Source organism: Peromyscus californicus, unplaced genomic scaffold, assembly GCF_007827085.1.
Source record: "Peromyscus californicus insignis strain IS unplaced genomic scaffold, ASM782708v3 Scaffold_13__1_contigs__length_99412109, whole genome shotgun sequence".
Taxonomy (NCBI): Eukaryota; Metazoa; Chordata; class Mammalia; order Rodentia; family Cricetidae; genus Peromyscus; species Peromyscus californicus.
The window spans coordinates 61,826,926-61,850,707 of record NW_026294424.1 but is presented as its reverse complement, the minus strand read 5'-3'; the positions used below and the strand labels follow the sequence as shown (position 1 = coordinate 61,850,707).

General features: G+C 39.1%; 1 protein-coding gene across 4 annotated transcripts in view; it reads left to right on the top strand.

Moving 5' to 3' along the window:
- Positions 1-23,782, top strand: part of Atp8a1 (ATPase phospholipid transporting 8A1) — a 231,457-nt gene that overhangs the window by 62,195 nt on the left and 145,480 nt on the right. For 2 of the 4 annotated variants that reach the window (XM_052735065.1, XM_052735063.1), the window contains exons 7-14: positions 6,666-6,739; positions 9,635-9,704; positions 10,976-11,103; positions 15,138-15,249; positions 16,570-16,735; positions 18,661-18,788; positions 20,956-21,033; positions 22,199-22,287. In XM_052735065.1, coding sequence (XP_052591025.1) covers positions 6,666-6,739; positions 9,635-9,704; positions 10,976-11,103; positions 15,138-15,249; positions 16,570-16,735; positions 18,661-18,788; positions 20,956-21,033; positions 22,199-22,287 — 845 coding nt within the window. Of the gene's footprint in view, positions 1-4,653; positions 4,728-6,665; positions 6,740-9,634; positions 9,705-10,975; positions 11,104-15,137; positions 15,250-16,569; positions 16,736-18,660; positions 18,789-20,955; positions 21,034-22,198; positions 22,288-23,782 lie in introns of all 4 variants that reach the window. The other 2 variants (XM_052735066.1, XM_052735064.1) reach the window with 1 other exon arrangement.

Sequence of the window (23,782 nt, the reverse complement as noted above, 5' to 3'; positions counted from 1 at the left end):
AATAGGGTTGTCAGTACAGTTAACAGAAAGGCACATTTTTTAAAATTACTATATCAGGTGTTTTTTTTCTTCTTGCCTAGACTTTTTTGCTTATCAGGCAATGACTCTCTTCTGCTCCATTGTAAAATTAACCTTCAAATTTCCCCAATGACAACCATTATTTTGAGGTTATGCTAGTCTACATGGATTATTGTAACTTTGTTTTTATTTTTTATTTTTTTTTATTTTTTTTCATTTTATTATTTTTTTTTTTTGAGACAGGGTTTCTCTGTAGCTTTGGAGTCTGCCCTGGAACTTGCTCTGTAGACCAGGCTGGCCTCGAACTCAAAGAGAACCACCTGCCTCTGTCTCTTAAGTGCTGGGATTAAAGGCATGCACCACCACCACCCAGCTCATTTTTAAATTTTTAATAGACAAAGACAATAAATCACTGGCTGTGATTACCCATAATGATAACATTGTTTGTCATTCTTGAGATCAGGGCCAAACTTCACGTGCATATTCCATATTATGATATGAAAAGATAGAATTTAGATTGATGCCAAAAAGCCACCCAGCTAAAAAGAGCTGAAGTTATTTAGTAGTTATAACTAGATAATTACATTCCCAGAGTTGGTTCAGAGATGAATTCAAGGTAAACATACAAAACTAACAATATTTTGGTGTTTGCAGTATCGTTAGGAAACAGGAAAAGGAGTCCTCATTCCTACTGATATGTGGGTTACTTACAAACCAAATCTATGTGACCTGTAGAAAGAAAGCAATGACCTCAAACTGGGGAAGTCTTCCCAACTCAGCTTCTTGAGTCCTGGGACCACAGGCGTGTGCTGTCACACCAACCTCGCCTATGTGACTCTTTAACATCTAAAGAAAGCTGCTTTCTTTCTCACCGCCCACGAAAGATTCAGATAAATGCACAAATAAATGTTCTTTCAAAATTAAAAATGAGAGGTCACTTATTTCAAATTATTAATGTAACATAATCTCAAAGAAATTATCATTTGTCTTAAAAGTCTGTTTCAAAAATAGATATTAACAAATAAAATAGAAAAAAATCTAGTGTCCCGAAATGAGGCATTTTCGATATTTGGTAAGTGAGGCAAAATTGCAGATTGACAGGGTCAAGAAATAATACTTGTATATTTAGATTACATCTAAATCACGATTTGTGGAAAATTAAATTCCATTTGACTAAAAGAATTCAATGTTAAAATGTTGTTTTGAAATATACACTAATAGAACAAAGATTTTTAATAAGTATTTGGGGAAGATCAGTATCTCCAGATTATGATTATATTAATTTTAAACCTATACATAAGAAAAGATGTCACAGATAACTGGGGAATATATTAAATATTGGCACCAACCAGAACAAAAAATTCACATCATTATTCTTTAAGCAAAAAATCAAAGTCTGTAATAAGCAAGAAGAAATATTAACTAGACTTGGTATGATGGCCAACCAACAGAAGTTGTAAACAAAAGAAAGTTGATGTCTCATCCAGGAGAAACTTGTATTCCAGAATTGTTATTTTATATTGCCGTAAGATGTCATTGTGGAGTAGTAGTTTGACTGTTCATGATGAAAACTATATAGAAGAGATTCTGATCACTTATAGATAGCTCCTCTCTACATGAAGTGGGAGGAAATTTACATATGCAAAAATGTTTTCATAATATTTAATACACATCCAATAGCAAAAAGACAAGTATGTTACAACATCCTGCACCCACATTTCATGACAAGTAAAGCTTTAATTTTATATGCTTTGATGACACAGAAAATTTTATACACCCATCCAATAAATATTAATTAAATGTATGTGCCAAGCAGTGAGTGAGCTCATAGCCCGTAACAGAACATGTAGCGGCTCCTATATCAGAACATATAGCGGCTTCTATATCAGAACATATAATCACAGGTTAAAAGAATAGGCCTGTGTATGCTGCACTTCCAGTCATGTTAAAAATGGTGGATTGAGCAAATGGCAGACACAAAAGCAGACTTCCTTGTTGGCTTGGCCATGTTGCTTGTTCAGGTCTTTTCCTTGGTTCATGTGATACTTTGTACAACGAAAAATAAACTTAATATACTAAACCAATAATGTCATCCACCTGCCAGCGTAATATGAGAAACCCTCATGCAAATGGACTTTGCTTCGGATACTTTCACTGCAACTCTAAGCATGTGGAGGCTTTTAGTGGTCCTCAGAGGACCTATAGATTTGTTACCGTGTATCTACTCATCACAGAACACCAACAGCTCTCGGGACTTAATGGCCCAGCCCTCTAGATTGCCATGAAGAGGTTTCTCGGTTACAAAGGTGAAGTTTTAGGAATCTGATTTGAAAAGAAAGCCCCACCACCACCACCACCACCACCACGAACCTGTATCTCTTGAGACATAAGCATCTGGCCTCATTGCTCTTACCACAACACAAAGTCCAGTTTTTTGCTTTGCATGCAGAGGTCACTGCTCACGTTTTTGAGACAGGTGCTGGTAGAGAATTTAGGTGAATGATCTTGAAACCAACACATAATTGGTTTGTTGGGAAGCATACCATAGTGATCTGTGTGCATATCCAAAAGTCACTCTGCAAAACTGTTTAATGCGTAAGTTCCCACCACAAGATAGATTTCTCTGGATGGAAACCATCTTTCAAAATTCTTGAATAAAAAATACACATATATTGTTACCTAGAATTAGAAATAGTTTGATTTTTTTTTTTTTTTTGGTTTTTTTTCTAGACAGAGTTTCTCTGTGTAGTTTTGGTGCCTGTCTTGGAGCTCACTCTGTAGACCAGGCTGGCCTCAAACTCACAGAGATCCACCTGCCTCTGCTTCCTGAGTGCTGGAATTAAAGGCCACCGCCACCCGGCTTGATTTTTAAATAAGTTCTTTATAGTTTGATAATTTTTAATCCCCTTTTCATAATCCTTGATCATAATTGCTCATGTCAGTGGCTTGAGGAAGTTCAAGGTGATGGATTGAGAGCCCTAAAGATTTCCTTCATGTCCTCCAGTTGGACCTGTGGTCAGAGAATGTCCTCCACCACAGCCTCTCCTTCTTTCTGATTCTCTTATACTGGAAAGGAGAATGCCATGGTAAGAAGCCAGAACCAGATGGAGAGAAAGCTGCTAGAGTATCTTTGAGAAACTGCTCTTAAACATCGGCAAGTAAGGAAGGTCCCTGTTTTTCTCACATCTTGAGAATTCCTGGAGCACCGAGTAAGCGCTTGGCTTTCCCAGGCTGCTGGAGGCACCGCAGTGCACAGTGTCGCATTTTCTTCGGTTTAATAGCCCCAAGCCCTTCTGTTGTCTTGCAGTGAATAAAGAAGTTGGAAAGCACTGTGGCCACTTAGGACTTTTCTTAAGTCAGATACTCCAACCTGACACTCATGGAAGTAATGCAGCCCCTGGTTTTATGAAGCATATAGTTTAATTGGAGGAAAAACATTAGCACATGGGGGGTGATTTGAAAGTATTTAAATGGCATTCGGGGTGGCATTCCCTCTAAGTGCCTCGACTGCAGAGCATTTGCTGATCATACTCTTCTTGTCCTTGCTTCTCAGTTAACTGGCACTGCACATTTTTAAGGAATAGCATGTATTTATGCTTACTAGTTTTATAGTTATTTTTTCTTTCTTTTTTTCTTTTCTTTTTATTTTTTTATTTTTTTGTATTTTCACCCTCTTTTGAAGTAATGGGTGTTCAATTCCAGCATCCTTGTTATTTGGCACTTTTAGATAGTCCTTATGGCAAGTTTCAAATAAAGTGATTTTTTTTTTAAGGTCATACCATCCAGCACTTTCTTACTTGAGCAACTAGTGTTCATACTGTAGATTATAAGATGCCCCTCTCCAGGTTTCCCTCACCTGTTTCTCCCAACAGATAAAATAGAGCACACTGACTCCATCTGTAGTGATTCCCTATAATGATTCCCTCCAAGGAAGCAGAGCCAGGTGTTGCTGAGTGGGAGATGCACTGTTTGCCCAAAGCTATTTGCCAAAGGCAGTAAGAACACTGACAGATTATTTTTAATAGTTTCTGGCCACAACAGAACTTTAATTCATCTTCATACCGTGCTCAGGGAGGGTGAATGTATAATAAACTTTGTTCTTTATTTTATTTGAATTATAATGATAGTCTCATTACAGTTATTCAAATACTGGGCTAGGTGATAGGTAGGTGTGGATTTGAGTCTCGCTTTTTCACTCATCCTCAACATGTGACTCAGAAACTTAGACTCTTAGATGTTTTCTTCCACTCCAAATTATAAATTAAAGTGACTGCTTTTTGCATAAAGGTCATTGTGAAGAGGAATCATCACAGATATGATCAATTCTTCACTTGTACTGAAATGTCCTTAAGTAGGGTAGAGGTTTCAGCTAGTAGGTTCCTCCTTCTTATTTTTGTGTCAAAGACAGAACATTTAAGAAGTTGAGATGTCAACCAAGTAGGTGTAATTGTTCAATAAATTTTATAAAGATAAATAACAGATTAAAAACAAATATACATTTACCCCTTAATAATTTTATGCCATTGTGAACATTAGAATGTTTTTTTTATTCTGTGCATTAATACAATGGGTTGTATATTTTTTTTTTACTATCTTTCTATGCAGATAATTAACCAATTCCCAGTTTTCTTTCAGGTAAATGTTGGAGATATAGTTATAATAAAAGGCAAAGAGTATATACCTGCTGACACTGTCCTTCTCTCATCAAGGTAGAGACACCTACTGATGCTCAAACAGTGTAGAGGATGGTTTCTCTACCCTGCATTGACCTTGTGATTTCTCCAAGGAAATAAAGAATAAACGAAGAACTTTAAACCTCTCATGATTTTTAATTAAGCATTTAAAAAACTGATTGGCTTCATGTTTGCTGTATAGAAGAAGTATCGGGTACTACATAGCCCAAACTTGAGGGTTTCCGCTTCCTCTGGCTACATCCAGATCCTTGTGGTGTGTGTGGACCACTAACTCTGTCTAAGATTTCCTATCATTTGCCTTATGCCATCCATGGAGTGGGCTCTGTCGATTTTCTCTTTCAGTCCTCATTCATAAATTCCTTTATGGTGCAATAATCATCTCTTGCAAACTTCCCTATTCCTTATGGCGAAAGGGTACAAGAAAATGGATGAGTGATTTCTTTTTGTCATTATACCTTTCTAAATGATACGGTTATCCAACCCAAAATGAATACTCTATTCTTTCCTTTCCGTCTTTTCTGTTGCTGAATTTAGATCATTTTTGTTGCATTCACATTTAAGATAGTTGTGAATCAGTAGTCAGAACATATGGCTTTAGGATTAAAAACTATCACACTAGTCCTGGTGTAAATTTAGGATTTAAAACCTTAAAACTAGTCCTAAAATAAATTAAGAAGAAATGTGTTTTTTAATATTCTTGAGGTTGTTTATCATCATTTCCTTGGACAGTTTGATTTGTAAAATCCACATAAAATATGGACAGTGTCCTTTTTTCAAAATCTATTTAATCAGGTCATGGTTTGAAATGATTGAATTTTTGACAAGTTAGTGAATCGTAATCAGGAAACCAGTAGTTCCTTGGTTATGTTTATAGAAACAGGTATTCAGGGATTTGAAGTAACTCCGGGAATTTTGATTTTCTATTGTATAGCTGACATCTTTGTGTAGCACAAATGACTGTTTTTAAGTCAGACTTTCTGTTCTTGGTTACTTTTGTTCATAACTTTGTCAGAGAGCGATTCTAAAATAGAACTATTTGCGTATTGACTTGACTTGGCTCTGCGTGGTGAGCAAGTTCACAGGTGAGCTTGAGACAGCTTGAAATTAAAATAAGAATATCATTGAAAGTTCTGTGTTTCATTGACTTTCAATCTGAAATGAGAAGACTGAAATTTTACCATGTAGCCCCAGAAACTAGAGCAACTAAGGCTTTAATTCAAGGCCAGGCAGGTTCTTGGTATGGCTTTTTCATACCCTCCCTGAAGACTTCTCTCAGGATACAAGGGCTTACCCTGCTATACTCTCCAAGACACAATGTGTTAGTTATACTTCATTAATTATTAAATAACTCCAAATGTTGCAGTCATGCCCCCTAACTGCCTAAGACAGACATCTGTGCAGCTTTCCATTAAAGTTAATATGATAGAGATGTAGTCAACCTTGAAAACATTTTGGAATCATAACAGAGTTCCTTTTATAGTGGGTGAGAGAAGGGGCTTAATGTAGCATACTTGTTTTTCAAATAGCTAACACATAATCTTAAAATTATTTCTTTGCTTATTTGATAGCAGTAAACATAGAGTTGACAGCAAATTGAGGAGTTTTAAAAAAAGGAAATCAGTAAGATTAAAATAACTATAAAATTTTTTATTTCATTTGATAAGAAATACTTACATGTAAGCTCTAAAATATTAACTTTTCACGTTAGAAATTGAAAATTGGGCTGGAAAAATCAAATAAGTGTCCTTTGGATATTAAATATTTTCATTTCCCTTCAGGCCTGATCAAAATAAGTTTTGAAAAAATCGGCATTAGACATTTTTATTAACATGAATTCCTTTCTATAATAATTTCAAACCTTCTGTCTCTTTTGTCCATTTGTTTGGTTTTTATTTTCTCTGTTATTTGTTTCTCCCCCCCCCCATTTTAATTATTTTAAACTGGGACGTGTAGGTGGCGGTGGGGGAAATAGTGAGAGTGACCAATGGGGAACACCTCCCAGCAGATCTCATCAGTCTGTCCTCAAGGTCAGAACCGCAGAGTGGTACAGGGTGTGTGCATGTGGGTCCTCACCTTAAACCAAAGAGCAATGGTGCCCAAATGCGGTTCAGCTGGATCTCTGCCGTGAAAGCGTAGGCACGGACATTCCTAGATGACGTGCATCAGAGATATTTTAAAGGCGCTTTATGAATACAGTGCTGGATGCTATTTGTCCCTCCATTGGGCAGATTGAACTCCTCTTATTAACCATAGGAGTCCAAGAGATTTTTTTTTTTAACTTCCTTTGTACTAGTCACATGTTTGAACAACATGCCTCAGCTTTAAGGCTGTAGTTAACTAACTCTCCAGCATATTGTTTTGAAAGGTGTTAAGCTTCTCATGAAGCGATCATTGAAAACCGATTACACTTTAAGCATGTTTTCCTATTTGCATATTTTTAAAATTTTCTACAAGTTCTGTGGAATTTCTGCAGTGACTGTGACTAAAATTTGGGCTTGTGTAGGGTTTAGAGAGGACCCCTGCACAAGGCTGGATGTCGTACATTTTTGTGCTGCATGCTTTGGGATCAGTCTCTCTTCCGCCTGTAACTTGTGAGCCAGTGCAGATTGCTGCGGTCCGTGTCCGCTGTCCTCCCCTGGTGTCTGTCCTGTGGTGTGCATCTTGTTTCATTGTTTCACTTACTAATCCAAAAGCTTGCTTTGCCTCTGACTGTAGTTTGTGTCTTGGATGTTATCGTGACTTGCTGACGTATGTACGAGCGAGCATGAGTCCCCGACTCTTCTGCTTCTTCACAGCCCTGTTAGAGCTACTGCAGTAGTCATAACGGTCTCAAATCAGCATGGAGAGTGCTCCAGATTGGGGTGTATTTGTTGGCTTCACGTTAAGTAGAAGTCAGCCATTCAGACTTCCTAGTTTCTTAGTCATTTAAAGCTCTACACACGCTGGTGCGTATGGAGGGCGGTATTAGAATTTAGAATGTTACTCTCATTTTCATATGAGACTGGCTTTGGATAAGTATATTTATTAGTAACATTTGAATATGTTTTACTGCCTAGAAAAAGAATCGACGGTCTCATTCAGTGTATGGTCACCATTTGTTGTTGTTGTTGCTGTTGTTGTTAGCAGAGAAACGTGTTTTACGGTTTTAGAAACCATTTATGTTTCAAATGAATATGAAGAAGTTAGAAGGTTGGACAGTTGCCAGAGTGAGAATAACTGTCGTGACCGTGAGTTAAAAACATTTTTTTGGAATAATTGAGAGTGAAAATATAAGTATGGAGAGATTTCTCTGCCTGGGAAATAGCAGCCTATATGAAAGAAAGCTCACAGGGAAAAACTGGAGAATGTGCAAAGTTACTTCACAATGAATCCATAAAATCTGATTGATGTTTATGTCTTTAAGTCACTTTTCTTAATTTCAGGGTGACAAAATTAAGCTAAATGCCCATTCTAGCACTTAGGGCAGTTGGTTTTACACATGTACAAATTGGAAGTTGATTAAAAAATTCCAATATTTGTGACTTATAAGTTTCTTTTATATTAATAGTTATTTATCAGATAGCAAGCTAGGCTTATTATGGAGCCAAGTGTTAATGAGATTGGTTTAACTTAAGAATACTCTTTGGGTTATGTTCAGAATGTCTTTCTGTAGAGTTGAGGATTAAATTTACAATCTGTAGCCGCCAAACAAAAAGTAAGAGTCTATATATAACTGGAGAACATGGTCACCACATCCAGAATTCACTTACAACACTCAGATGTGGCAGCTTCGGGACGTGGAGCATTACAGCCGGGTGGACTGACTTCAGCTTTAATATCTTTCTGCTTCAAACGTCTCAGTCAGGCTGGATTGACAGACCAGTCTGTAAAGTGCCTGCTTGTAAGCGTGAGGACCTGAGTTCAATCCCTGAGAGACAACCTGCATGAGAAGCCCAGGTGTGATGGTACACTTGTAAGCCCACTGCCGAGGAGATAGACACAGGCAGATCCCTTGAGCTCTTTGACCAGTTAACCCTGGTCTGCTCAGCAGGTTTGAGGCCAGTGAGAGACCCTGTCTCAAAAATGCATGGACAAATTTCTTAATTAAAAAAAATAGAAAAGAAAAAAAATGCATGGACAGCACCTGAGGACTGGTAGCTGAGCTTGTCCTCTGACCTCCACACATGTACATATGTGCTCTCCCACATATATTATGTACCTGGCCACACATGAACATGCACACAGACACACACACAGACAGACAGACAGGTACACACACACACACACACACACACACACACACACACACACACACCTCTCAAACAAGTTTTTTTCTCAATAGGCCAAAACATATAAAGTATAATGTCCCTTTCATTGTAGAATACATCCTTTAAAAGTAGCTTTAAGTTTTTAATAAGTATGTGGTCTGTGTGATCTTGTCATCACAGCTAAAAGATTAAAGTAGTAAGTACAAGCTCGTTGAAGGAACAATCTGGAAGTTTTTAATCAACCATTTTGCATAACCAATTTACATGTGGGCCGTGAGCATGAAGCCTGACTGGACATTCTGAGTGGGAGATAAATCTAGACACACCCCTGCTTTACACTTCAGAAACAGTCTGTGTTGTGTCTATATGGATAAGCCATTTAAAAACAGTGTGGCTCCTCATTACGTTATCTTGAAGACCGTCCCTGAGTGTTGTCAGAAAATGGCTTTTTGGGTTCTCCTGGCTGAAAGGCTGATCCATGAGTGTCATGCATGATGAGTAGCTCTGCCTCAACACCGTCTTGCTGTTAGAATGAAAATCACCAAGGAGCCAGGTGACGATAGCGTTGTCTAGAACTGTTGGCTTTAGTGAGTGTGAGTTCTTAAATCAGTGGCAGTTGGTACCTTCCTTCCCTTCCCCCACTAAAGCTTCGTGTTTTCCAATTACAACTCACAGTGAGCCCCAGGCCATGTGCTACATCGAGACATCCAACTTAGATGGTGAGACCAACCTGAAAATCAGACAAGTAAGTTCTGCCATCAGCTCATAGTCACTGCTTTATCATATGTGTTTAAGACCCTCTAGCTGTCTAAAAATGATTTTTGTCTAATTACAACTATTTTCAATTTGAACCATTGTGAAAAATGTCTCATAAACTGGTAGAAGTGTTGTGGGTGCCAGATTTACTGTACTGGTTAAATATGACCAATCATGAAATATTATTTATAATACGTTAACCATTTTGTATAATAGCCAATGCTTGAATGATAATAATAGTAGCAGTTCTTAATGCTTGTGTGTGTGTGTGTGTGTGTGTGTGTGTGTGTGTGTGTGTGAGAGAGAGAGAGAGAGAGAGAGAGAGAGAGAGAGAGAGAGAGAGAGAATGAGAATGAGAATGAGAATGAGAATATATACAGGTATGACCTGATTGGCTTCCACTCACTATAGAGACCAGGCTGGCCTCAAACTCACAGAGATCCACCTGCCTCTGTGAGTGCTGGGATCAAAGGTAAGTGCCACTATACAGTGTTCTAAGTCCTTTGACATGTTAATTTGTTTTTCTTAGTCTCAGTATTAGGTTTGCCATACTGAAAAGCCCAATTTTTCATTGCGCTTCAGAAACATATTTATCTTGGAGATTTGAATGACTTTATATTTCTATATTTGCTCTTCATGCTGTGAAACGTTGCACCAATTACTGTAAGATTTTGTTTTTAAAGTTTTAAGGGAGGAGGGATTAGAATACATACCACTGGCTCCTTGCTGAATGATAACAATGTCAGGGGGCGTGTTTGGACTGTAGTAGAAATGGATGTCGTGAGGGAACCAAACTCAGATGTCTAAGAAGATGGACGGCCTCAGTGCCTGTCTCTTCCTGCTGAGTGAAGAACGGCTTGGAGGTTCTCCCTCTTAAGGAGGGGGAGAGTAAGGGGCAGAGAAAAAAGGAAGGACAGACAAAAATGCTCTCCTTGAATGCAGACTGTGCCTATGTTTCATCCCCTTCATTAGACTCAGGGTTCAGAGACTGGACAGCAGCAAATATTGATCTTGACTTTTAGAAGTAAGTGGCACACTGGGTACTTTAGAACTTTCATGAAAGTTATATTATTCTGTACTAAAAGTCCATGCTCACATTGATAGGGAAGGTACCTCTACCTTATAGTTTGACGGCATTGTGTAAAGGAAGAGAATTATTTGCAAAATAGTGAGATCCCTTGTCTGTAAGACCTTGCAGGGTGCCCCGCCTTCACAATACTTACTTAAAATACTCTCTGCTTATTTGAAATATTCCAACAGGGCTTACCAGCAACATCGGATATCAAAGATATTGACAGTCTAATGAGAATTTCTGGCAGAATTGAGTGTGAAAGTCCAAACCGACATCTCTACGATTTTGTTGGGAACATAAGGCTTGATGGACATAGGTAGGTAAACTCACCTTCACCGTGTCATCCTGTACTCTGTATGATTTTCCTTGGCTCTAAGTGTGAATACTCACTGGCAACCTTTGCTTTAAGCATGTCTGTTTTCCAACTCATCTTTTTCTAAGGAGGCTGAATTCTGACTCTACTTATGTAATGCAACCAAAGGCACTCCCATGTTCCTGCCAACTCGGCAGTTAGATGTTTTCAGTGATATTCTAGGATTCTGGAATATTCTTTGGTGGTTAAATAACCTGTGGCTGTGTGTGTGGTTTTTTTGTTGTTGTTTATTTGTTTGTTTGTTTGTTTGTTTGTTTTTTCACTGAGATTCTTGCCATGAACTTTCCTTTCCAATGCCCATGACCATGGTCCTATGATCTCTGGATGCCTCGAGGAGTTCAGACTGTACCAAAACAGCCAGTTATTTTTTAATTTCTTCTGTATAACTCTCTGGTCTAACTCTCTATGCGTTTTTTCTAGGCCATGCTATTATCTGTAGTCACTGTTATTTGTTACCTGATTCTCATCTTTCCTAATACTTCCTTATCACTTGTCTTAGTCATTCAACTAAAATTTAGTACGTACCCAATAGCCTAGACCATTTACAAATATCACATAGTCACAATGAGCAAATCAGATATCCTTGCCTTTGTGTTTTCATTCATTCATTCACTCTAACAAAAATACCTTCAATTCAAAAATCTATGAGAAATCCACTGCTCATGGATCTGGAAGAACAAGGCACCAAATTTGGTGTCTAGTAAGGAAGTGTTGCACCCTGTGTCCTGGCGTGGTAGAGGCCTTTGGGCATCCTTTGTAAGGTTTCAGTCCCAGTCACAAGAGCAGAATTCATGTGTGTGTGTGTGTGTGTGTGTGTGTGTGTGTGCTGCATATGTGTATAAAAAGCGTGTATATAGAGACCATGGGTCAACTTCAGGTATTGTTCCTCAGGAGCCAGCCACCTTGTCTTCTGATACAGGGTCTTGCACTGGTGTGAGCTCACCAAGTAGCTGGCTGGCTGGCTGGGGAGAAGCCTTGGGATGGCCCTGTTTCCCCGTTGCTGTGCTGGAATTATAAGTACACACCAATACTTGGTGGTGGTGGTTGTTTTTTTTTAAAATATGAGTTCTGAGAATCCAGCTAGGTCTTCATGGTTGCACAGTAGGCAACTTACTGACTAGGCCATCCCCCCAGCCCTATGAGTGCCGAAATTTCAAGACTTAACCACCCCTTTCCCAGGAAACCAGCATCCTAAGTGCCACAATATTAAAGATAGGATTTCAATATGTAACGATTGGAGGGACCCTAACACATACCACAGAATCTTGTGAACTTACTTCCTTCTTACTTCATCTACTTTAAGTAGATGAAGGACAAACAGAAATAAAGGGATAACTAAGAAAATTTTATCCTCTATTAATTTTTTTAAAAGCAATAAAGCCTTTGGGAAATACAGCATAGGACTGTATTTCCTCTGAGAGGTGAAGAAAACTCTTAGATAAGGAAATTTCTTTAGGAGGAAATCTCTCGGAGTGGTTGAAGTCAGCCTCCTTTAGGTGACATTTGAACATTGGTCATCAGGAGACTAGGATCTTAGTCACTTGAATATCTAGAAGCAGAAGATTCTGGACAGATTAAAAATAGTGCAAATCACTGTGATTGGGGGAAGAGAAACTGAGGTGAGAGCCGAAGGATAATAATGGGCCAGATCATGTAAGGCTTGGTAGGCCATTACAAGGTGTTCCGAGAACACTTGGGATCCATGAGTGAGTTATGAAAGGGAACCATTATCCCTTTAGTTTTGGACTTAAAAAGTTTATGGTGTCTATTCAGCACTGAATATTTGTCTGAACTTTATGAGTACTTCACATGGATATTTAAACTCATTGGGGCTGGAAAAATCATTGAAATTGAAAGAATATAGACGGAAAAATTAAAAGACCTAAAGACTGTCTAGCATTAGAAGGCTGAGAAACGAGCAGGGACTAGAGGCCAAGTTCATGGAATAAAACCCAGGAAAGAGTAAAGAAACCTCCAAGAAGAGAAGGAGGGACAAAGTTGGGTCAGCTGTCACTCATGACCAACTGCAATGTAGCTGAACATTAACATTTGGGTTTATTGAGTGGAGATCACGGCCCTTGACTAGAACAGGCTGAGCCTGATGAGGCTGAGCCTGGCATCATGGAGAAGAATTGACTCTAGCAAGCATAGGCTTCTTTGTTTGTTTGTTCGTTTGTTTCGAGACAGGGTTTCTTTGTGTAGTTTTGGAGCCTGTCCTGTAACTCACTCTGTAGACCAGGCTGGCCTCGAACTCACAGAGATCCGCCTGCCTCTGCCTCCCGAGTGCTGAGATTAAAGGCGTGCACCACCACCGCCGGCTAGGTTAGGCTTCTTTATCAAGTTGTATTGCAACGCAAGGCACAGAATTGAGGCAGAAGCAGGCGAGAAGGGTGGAGTGTTGTCTGTCCCACTTCTCTTTCCTGTCTTCATCTCCTCCCTTCCTGCCCTACCTCCTTTACACAATAAACCTTGTCTACCAGATGGGTGTGGTGGCCAGGTAAGCATCAGCTAGATGTACTGGTTCAACCAGCCAGGGGAATGTTGTCAATGTCCTCACTACTGGAATATGAATGATAAAAGAAATGAATAAGGAACTAAGGAAATGACGTGTGACATATACCCTGAACTGACACCCTCATCTAATCCACCAAAACTTTCTTATGATCTTTGAGGTAATTGTTAATTCTAAAATTTTCCAAGTTATCTTTTCCTTGAACATATGGTTATAGACTTCCATTTGTACAAGTATCATTTCTTAAGTCTGACATTTTTAACTGGCCAGCTTCCATTCCTTACCAACTTTTCATTAAATTGGTGCCAAGCAAATCCATGCCATGAAGAAAACTTCATATGAGGGTGCCAAGATTTAAGGAACTGGAGTGTTAGAATATGCTTAATTTTGTCAGAAAGGTCGAAATGAATGAGTGAGGCGGGTACTCCAAGAGGAGCCGGCAGGGTGGGAGACAGTGGGAAGCCATAAATGTGCCTCAGATGTGGTACTGAGCGCAATCAGCTTGGTGAGGAATGGTGGATACATACGTGCCCTAGGGCAAAATCCAGCAACTTCTCAAGTACCTTGTGGAAACTGCTTTAGCCTCAGAGCCCCACCCCCACCCTAATCCCGAAGACTACTCCAGATGTTGACATATATCCAAGAGCAGTCTGTGGTTTCAATATAGTTTTGTGCCCTGGAGGGTTCCCACAGTGGAAACTCAGCGCCCCCAGTGTAATACTGCAGCTTGACTCAGAAATAAACCTCTTTTTCATATAAAAGAACCAGTCCTCAGGCATTTTATAAGCTGTCACAAAAAAAAAAAAAAAAAAAAACCAACAGTCTAAGCTTCATTCCCATCCCAGCGGGCACTAAGGACTGCTGTCGCATGTAAACGATGATGGGAGTTGAAATACACTGTTTCCTGAGGACCCCTGCAGGGGCCATTCTAACCCATACATCTGGATTGAGTTCACTGAGCCAGAATATATTTCCTGAAAGAAGGTCCAATGCCCAAACTGTCTCTAGCCTTAGAAGCCCAATGAACCACCTCCACCCACAGAAATGGAGGTTCCCAAGCTCAATGGCCTTTACCGATTGACAAGTCCTGTATTCTTTATAGACTCCCATTGAAAATACTTTCCTTCTTTTCCTAAACGTTTTAACTTTTCTTTTTATATATTTATATATTTTATATATATATTTCTTTTTATATATATATAACTTAACTTTTAATATATTTTTCTTTATATTGAACTTTTTTTTTTTACATTAGCTATAGGAAATGGCCAGTATGGTCTTCAGGACAAAACCAACTTCTTCCCAAGTTATATTTGAAAATTATCATTGTTGGTAGGGAAAAAAAAATACTTCCTTTCCAAAAATAAAGTTTTAATAGTGGAGACTTTGATAACTGTGTAATGACTGTGCATTTCCTGAGCGTTTTGGACAATGTCATTTCTAATGCCAACGTACTCTGTCGCAGCACTGTTCCCCTGGGAGCAGACCAGATTCTTCTTCGAGGTGCTCAGTTAAGAAATACTCAGTGGGTTCATGGGATAGTTGTCTACACCGGACATGACACCAAGCTGATGCAGGTGGGACTTTTATCTCTGAGACCTTCTGAGACTAAGTCTTGTGGATGCATGATTCATCTCTCTTGGTGCTCTTGGCCCTAGCAGAGCAGACATTCCTTAGCCTCACACCACACACCCATATTGGGAACAAGGTGAACGAGACCTTGAAATTCCTTCCCTGTGAGAAGAACTCGCTGCACATGGGAACACTTGAGAAACTTCCCCCAAGATCCCCTGATGCATGAACTCCCAATGAATGGTGGTGTGTGTTGATCTTCGACACTTTCCAACTACTAGTGGGCACTTCAAGTTGCCTGTGTAGCAGCGTCTGCATTAAAACATTTATATCATGATTTTATTGTAATGCAATGATCAAATTTTAAACTTGGAGTTTCTTCATAAAATTTGAAGAGAAGTATAAACTAAACGGCCATTTTTTTTTTCATGGCACTTCTATACAAAGCTGTTTTTACCATCTACTCTCCTCCTGATGTTTATATACATCCATAGGAGCTTCAGCTCTCTGTACTCAGTAGTGCAACAAGTACAGAAAACTCACTTTGAAATACTAATTGGAGTTCTGCTATAAGGACCAATGTTCTGTGCATCATACAGGTGTGAAGATGCCGTCGTTACAAGTGATGGTTGGTAGTGTGCCTACCCTGGCCGTGCTATAAATTCTATCATTCTTCATTTATATTGGTTATGAGGGATTTCCTTTTCTGTCCTGAGGATGCTTGGTTAGCACAGATCTGGCATCACTACTGAATCATCACACAGAGCAGAGAAACTTGCCTTGTTCTCTGCTGCATAGGCCAGGCTTGCTTCACGGTCCTCCCGCCTCTGCTTCCTAAGCCAGCCAGCCTGCTGCCACACCCAGTTCTCTGTTACTGATTATAGATGGTACGACTTGAATTACCGCTGTGTCCAGTAAAACAGTGGCACCAGAGAGCCTTTAGATGTTGAGATGTTTGGATGTGGCAGGGCCATGGACCTTTTTTCTCTGCCTCTTTTCTAAGCAAAGGCATGAAAGCAGATGCTGTGAAAAGACCTTGTTTGCTTAAGCAGCCAAGTGCATCTTAACCTGCCTGATACAATCTGCAAAATGAATGTTAGCCCCCACCCCCCATTATTTTACACCCTAGAAGAAGGTATACGTGGTGTAGTGGTCTTAAGAAAAAGAGGTGGCAGCTGTGGGCACCTTATTATATTTGTCATGTGTTTGGAACATGTTTTCAGCTCAAGTCCATGTACTAGCTGTGACTTTGTCACCCTCCTCGAATACTAGGTAAGCAGTGCTCAATTGTGCATTTTTACCATTTATTTTGCATTGTTTTGCAGAACTCCACAAGTCCGCCACTTAAACTCTCCAATGTGGAACGGATTACAAATGTACAAATTCTGATTTTATTTTGCATCTTAATTGCCATGTCTCTCATCTGCTCTGTGGGCTCAGCCATTTGGAATCGAAGGCATTCTGGGAAAGACTGGTACCTCCATCTCCACTGTGAGCAATGAAATGCAGGCTTGCTTGTTTTCCCCCTTTGAGTTAAATATGCATTTGCTTTACCATCAATCTTAATTTAGTTTGAGGAATGCCCCATTGTTTCAGAAAAGAAAACTTTGTGGCTAAGATAACTGGAGGTCTTATTTTCATTTTTCAATAGATTTCCAGGGAAAGTGTGTAAAGTTTAGGTTCTCAAAACTTGAATGTACTTAAAAAATATACCTCCATTCCTTAGTGGCATAAAATGCTCTATAAATAAAACCATTAACATGATACACAAAACAAAAACTGCCCTCTAAAATATACTAAATGTGGCAGTTAAACTCATTAAAGGAGATTATATGTGGAGGAAATTATGAGTATTGAATATATTATGAAAACGTAATTTGCATGCTTTAAAAATGTTCGAACTGAATGTACTTTCTTTCCTTTCTTTCTTTTTTAATGTGCTTTCCTTTGAACTCAGTAACAAAGTTTTATGTAAATGCTCATCTTGTTCCAGGGAGAGCAGTTTTAATGCTTCCGTCTGGAACATGTATTCTCTTGCTGTTCTGGTATTAATGTATCCCCTCTGGGTATTTCTAGGAAGTGAGCTTGCATTTCCTTGTGATGAATACTTAGTAAATACTTAATTTCCCCAAAGTGTGGAAACAGATTCCAGAACAATCTTACAGGAAAAACAAAAGCAAAAAACAGATTTTAAAGCTGTTTTCATTACACTTATCTAATTTTTTATTACATTTAGTCAGTTTTGCAACTATTCCAAGTTATTGTATAGTTGTTGATTTATTATTTCAGCATAAAAAATGTCATTACTGTAATCAGTTTGTTTGTATACATTCCTTACAATCGATTAGTCTTCCCTGTCTTATTTTCCTTATTGAGGAGGAAGAAGTTAATTTACTTAGGAGACCAATATACCTATGGATGAATAATGACCCTGTAGCTAAAGATACAGCTAAGGGCTGTGCTTACCGACCATGCCCAAGGCCTCCTGGAGACTAGTGCTGGAAAGAGAAGAAGGATTCTTACAACTTGGATAGTTCTAGTTGCGATTGTGTTTGCTTTGAAACCAATGCTTTCAAGAATTCACACAGAAGTGTTTCCGCCCAATTGAAAATTTGTATTGACAAACCTTCAACCCTTCTACTATCTCTGAACTTCCTTATTGGAGCACAATTTGCAATACCAATAGCTAAAGCACTTTTCTTACACACACACACACACACACACACACACACACACACACACACACACACACACACACCTCCCTAGAATGGAATAGGGTTTCTCTGTGTAGCCCTAAGTGTCCTGGAACTCACTCTGTAGACCAGGCTGGCCCTGAACTCACCAGGCTGGCCTCTGCCTCTGCCGGCATTAAAGACACCATGCTGAGTTTCTTTCACTCTTTAATAGCATCATGGAGATCTTGATAGGATTAGCATGCTGAATACAAATACAGCTGTCACTCTGTATCTTTGGAACTTGATTCTAGGACATAAGGAAAGGACCATAACCTGACAGATGTCCAAGCCCTTTACTTAAATGACCCAGTATGTGCACTACGTTTATTCTGTCATATAGTGTAAGTCATATCCAGATTACTTAATATGCATGATGCAAAGTATATGTGGAAGTAGTTATTACACTGTATTGTTTAAGGAATAGTAAGTCTGCACATACTAAGTTCCGACAGAATATTTTCAGTCTAGATCTGGTTGAATCCCTGATGTAGGACCCTAGAGAGAGGGATGATGGAACTTTGATTCTACACTGAAAGAGGTGATTGAGAATCAAGATGTTATTAGCAAAGTCTTCCTCGGTTTATCTAGATTTGTTGTATAATAAAGGAAATTCTTAGGGTGCTCAGGTTTTCCCACTGCAGATATAAAGCTCTAAATGATGTTCTTCCTCCTCCCCAACAGATGGTGGCGCTAGTAATTTTGGACTGAACTTCTTGACTTTCATTATCCTTTTCAACAACCTCATTCCCATCAGCTTGTTGGTTACATTAGAAGTGGTAAAATTTACCCAGGCATACTTCATCAATTGGGTAAATATGGATTTGTATTACATGTCATCTTCCTAAATATGTATTTTGCCTTTTAAAAAATTTAGTCTGATAGGGTCTTTTGATCTATGGAGGTTAAAAAAATTTAAGTATTAATTGTATGTTGTTTTTGTTGACTATATGATGGCTTTTTTTTAAGCCTCATATAATTTTAGCATGGTCTGCTCAGAATCAGGCAAATGGATAACACCAGACATCCTGTGGAATACTGCTATCTGGTTCAGGAAACCTGTTTGGGGACACACAGTATCTATAGAGGAAGGAGACTTTGCATTTGGAATTGAAATATCTGTCTTGTCATAATTTACCACATAAGCAACTTTGTCTAGTCACTCGGCTTCCTAGAACTTCATTTCTAGACACTAACAGAAGGATGACAAGGTGTTTTACCTGAACCTCATAGTATTTGTGCAGCTCAAGAACCTGTTTATAGGCAAGGAGTTTTATAAGCAAACACATAACTGTGCTACTGTCAACATGATTGAGGAATCTGTTCATCCATCTAGTTCGTTTTTGACACTCTAAATGACTTCAGTGTGCATGGGTTTTCCTTTTGAATTATTATATTGATGTTTTTAATATTGGAGAGATGTATTAAACATCTGTTTTCTATTTTTCATCAATTTTTTTTTTCAGTTTTATCTTAGTTAAAATTAATGAATTTGTGTAAATTATATCTTCAGGTATAATTTGCCAAAAAGTTGAATTTTTTGAGAAATTTTGATTTTCCTTTTTTATGTTCCAAACTTATCTTAAAGCTTTTGATATGAACAATATTGGGAGTCTAAGAATATAACCAAAGATACATTTGCAGCTGTTCCTTGTCTTCTTGTGGTGAGTGATCTTGCTAAAATGTCAGCCTCTTTCTTGTGTTTGATAAAAAGATCAGTGTAGTTAGGGATTTGAAATGAGCAGCAGGCATATTCACTTCACACAGGGAATATGTGCTGAAGAATTGAGCCTTATATACAGAGAAATTGAAGTTAATGAAGGGCTCTCACTCACGTAAATAATAAGGTAAATGCACCATGAAGATCAAATGGCTACTCGAGGCCTTATTGTTTATGTGGATTTTCAAAACGTAGAATTAGTTTCAATAATCACGTAATGGTAGTGTTGAATGAGCCCGGCAGGCTGTTGCTTTCTAACCACCTTCTTAACCAGCAGAGACTTTGGGACAGTCCCGACAAGCCAGCTTCCTCCTTGTATGGAAATGAGATCAGTAACTGTCGCCTGGATTCTGGTTCTGGCTAGTTGTCCTGTTATACAGTATGGATTTCTGAATGATAGCTTGGAAGACGTTTAACCTCAGCTGTCCTATCACACCTGCTCTTCTGTCGTGCCTGTCTCTCCTGACTCAGGCACCCTCCTCTCCTCTAGGGGGTCCTCATTTCATATGGTTTCCAGATTGATCTGTGTGTGAGCCCTCTCCTCTCCTCTCCCAACCCGACTCACTTGGCAAATGTCTGTCTTCCAACATGACATGTAAACTCAAAGCCTAATCCAGAAACAGGAGAGATGTGAAACCCAACAAACACAGCCCTAACTTGTTAATACAGTATTCTGCTGTAAAAACTATTAGGTAATGGAGTTGGATAATGGGATCAGACCTCATGGTCACTGGGTGGAAGGCAAGTCTGAAGAAATAGCAAATTATACCTTTTTTGGTTGACTGTCAAGTATCTATAATAAAAGAAACTTAGCCTGACAAGTTCAACCAGATGCAGTCTCTTAGATAACTTTGCTTGAAGAACTAACTATATGAAAACAGTGGCTGCCTTTCTAGCAAACGTCACTAAACAGTTCCCTCGCATCACTCAGGGGTGTGCTTCATGTGGACTGCATACCTTAACCCCGACAGGAGGTTAAGTTTATTGAGAATGAAGAATGGAAGGAAACGGACTATCTGATTCCGCAGACAAGCTCTCACTACATACTGTCCTGTTCTAATGAAAGACAATCATTCCTGCTGAGTACTTTTCAGGACAGCCACAGAGAATCATGTAGAGAGAGCAAAGAACTAGCATGGTTACATGGAGCTCAGCAGGTCAAATGGTGACTTTTGAAACATGAAAAAACAGAGTGATTTCTTTTGCTAACCCAGTCCCCCGGTACCTTGCATTCAAGGATGTCACTTACTTCTTTGTAGGATCTTGACATGCACTACGAGCCCACAGATACTGCCGCAATGGCTCGGACATCTAATCTGAATGAGGAGCTTGGCCAGGTAAGCTCTTCCACAGTTGGATCAGAAGTGAGATTTGGTATCATTTCTGCCTTATGTGGTGACCTCAGATGAAGTAGCATCTCCTCGTTTTCCATTGTTTGAATAATCCACATAAATGCATTGGTTAGTGCCTGAAATACAGTGTTCATATTTAGTAGTGGAGTTTAGCAGACTTTTTTCTGTCAAGGTGAGATGCTGTGTAAGCCGAGGTGTGTTTCTTAGTAGGTAGTCTGTTTAGCTATAACATATTGGCTGTTTTTGAGTTATAGGAATAGTAATAGAATTGTTCACGACTTTCATCCAGAAGGAAGGAAAAGTTCCAGTTGTATAAGTCTAATCAAATAGGAATTTGGAATAGATTTATAACTCATACTTCATTAATATATGCAGCCTTGCATCACTTACCAGGGATTGTTCTGAACAGTGCATTGTCAGGTGATCATTATGTAAACATCATAAAATGCACTTCCACGTGCTAACAGCTATGACCTCACTAGGCAAGCGATATAGTCTTGTGGTATCCACATCATACGTGTATCCTCATTCATGAAAGCATCCTTAGGTGACATGTGACTACATATGTATATTTGTAGACCATTTATAAGTGCTAGCTGAAAAGGGATTTTTGTTTTTTCCTCCTCCACTTCCCAACGCATACTATTCAAATTACATCTAGAACAGATTATACTGTTCCTTACCAATTTAGATGGTGTCTTAAGTTAACTGCACAAGCTATTGCCATCCTAGGATTTCTTGTTATATTGAGGAATACCGGTTAGGTCTTAGTACTGTGTATGTTTGAGAACAGCAGTGAAACTTTCCGTAGAAATTTAGACTGTCCTGAAGCAGACTTCTCTCTAGTTTTTCTAATACACATTAATTCCCATATATAAAATAATTTCTCATTAAAATTCTGAAAGAGCTGAGTTGCTCCTTAAACAATGTACTGAACGCAATTCTAGCAGTCATTATACCCCACGGTAGAACAAAGTTGGCTTTTAAAGAAATTGTAATTTAAGTACATTTTCTTCCCTCTATAAAAAAAAAAATTCCTGAGCAGGATGGCTATAGCTCATAGGTGGGCACTTGCCTGGTATGCATAAGGCACCAAGATAGGCATTTAAAAACCCTGAAATAGTAATTAGGATTTTCAACTGGTTTGTAGGTTAAATACATATTTTCTGACAAAACTGGGACCCTGACATGCAATGTGATGCAGTTCAAGAAATGCACCATCGCGGGCGTGGCTTATGGGTGAGTGTTTTCCCTTTACTTGGGGTGTGAAATACACGTTTAATTGATGCCATCAGTTTGGAATATTTGGACATTTCTTGTGCAAGGAGGGCTCGATTTTGTTTTGTTTTTTAAATCTAGAAAACCATTCTTTTTACTTTGGGGTGGATGAATTGTGTATGTTACAGTTGGTCTTGCTGTCCTTGGGGGATGCTAGGAGGTGGAGAATGACTGGCAGGTCTCTCAGTGTTTAGGACTGTGTAAGGTCTCCATCTGTGCCTAGGGATAAGGGCAAACCACTTCCCTTCGCTCTGGCTTGCAGTCAGTGTAGATGTGGGGAGAAGCTGCAGTGAGGCCTTGGTCTGTGTTTAGGCTCAGTCATCCTCCCTTCTCTCCCTTCTACCTTTTATCACGTCTCCTCTTTGCAGTCACTGAACAATCTAAACTTCCGGTGATGGGAGGGAGGTGAGGACATGAACATCTTCACTCTGGAGAACCTAAGTGATAATGGCCTTCAGATTGGGTGTGGCCTCTATTTAATTTATTCCTGACTATATGTATGCTTGCCTAAGCCACTCAGAGACACCCTCCTTCTGGTTGAGTGGCACTAGCCTTATCAGCAAATTTCGCAACTATCCTTTACCTCAATGAGGCAAGGAAATGTTGATGTCTTAACCACACCTCCTTACTTGGGGCGTTTCTGGCTTACACCCACTGTTTTCATTCATACTTTATCTTGAAGCAGCAAGTCAGTGGAAAAGCAGTGCTTAGTCTTGAAAATATTTTAAACTAAATTTATTATTATTCCTATGTACCGTGTCTGCAAACAGGAGCAGAGACCAATATGCTTGTTCTTGAGGGCAGGAGAGCGTCTGATTCAAAATGACTTTAACCTGTGGATACAGTGATTGGATGACTTTTCCACACTGTAGAGATAGGCTTTTGATTTGAGAAGAATACTGATGTTCCAGTGTGCATTTTTTTTTCCCTCTTTATCTGAAGCCTGATAGTTCTCCGACAAAAGAGCTCTCCTCCATTCTCCCCAGAATTGTTCCTGGAGCAGGAGAATAATGGTCATGTTCTGTGACATCAAATGCTTACACATTCTACACATGGTTAGGCCAGAGATGGAAGGGCTATTCTTTGTGGATTTTTCTTACGCTCAGAACAGGGTCTTAATCACCCCTGGCCGTATGCACAGAAGCAGAGCTCTTCCCTTGCCTGTCGATAACTTCATAATGCACAAGTGTAGGAGGCGAGGGTGGGTTTGAGCAAAATGCCAGTTCTGTCAATTAGATGGTCAAGGAAATGAATGTCCCTGTGAGAACATTTCTTAAGAATGAGGTGAAGCGATAAGGTATGAATTCTAGAGCCATGTCTTAGATTCGCTCCTGTGACCTTAGACAATTCCCTTTCAGATATTCTTAACTCTGCAAAATGTAATAAAACTTAATAAAATAAACCTCTAAGGTCCCTTTCAAGATAGGAAGTTCTAACATGGTTAGTAATAAGAAGT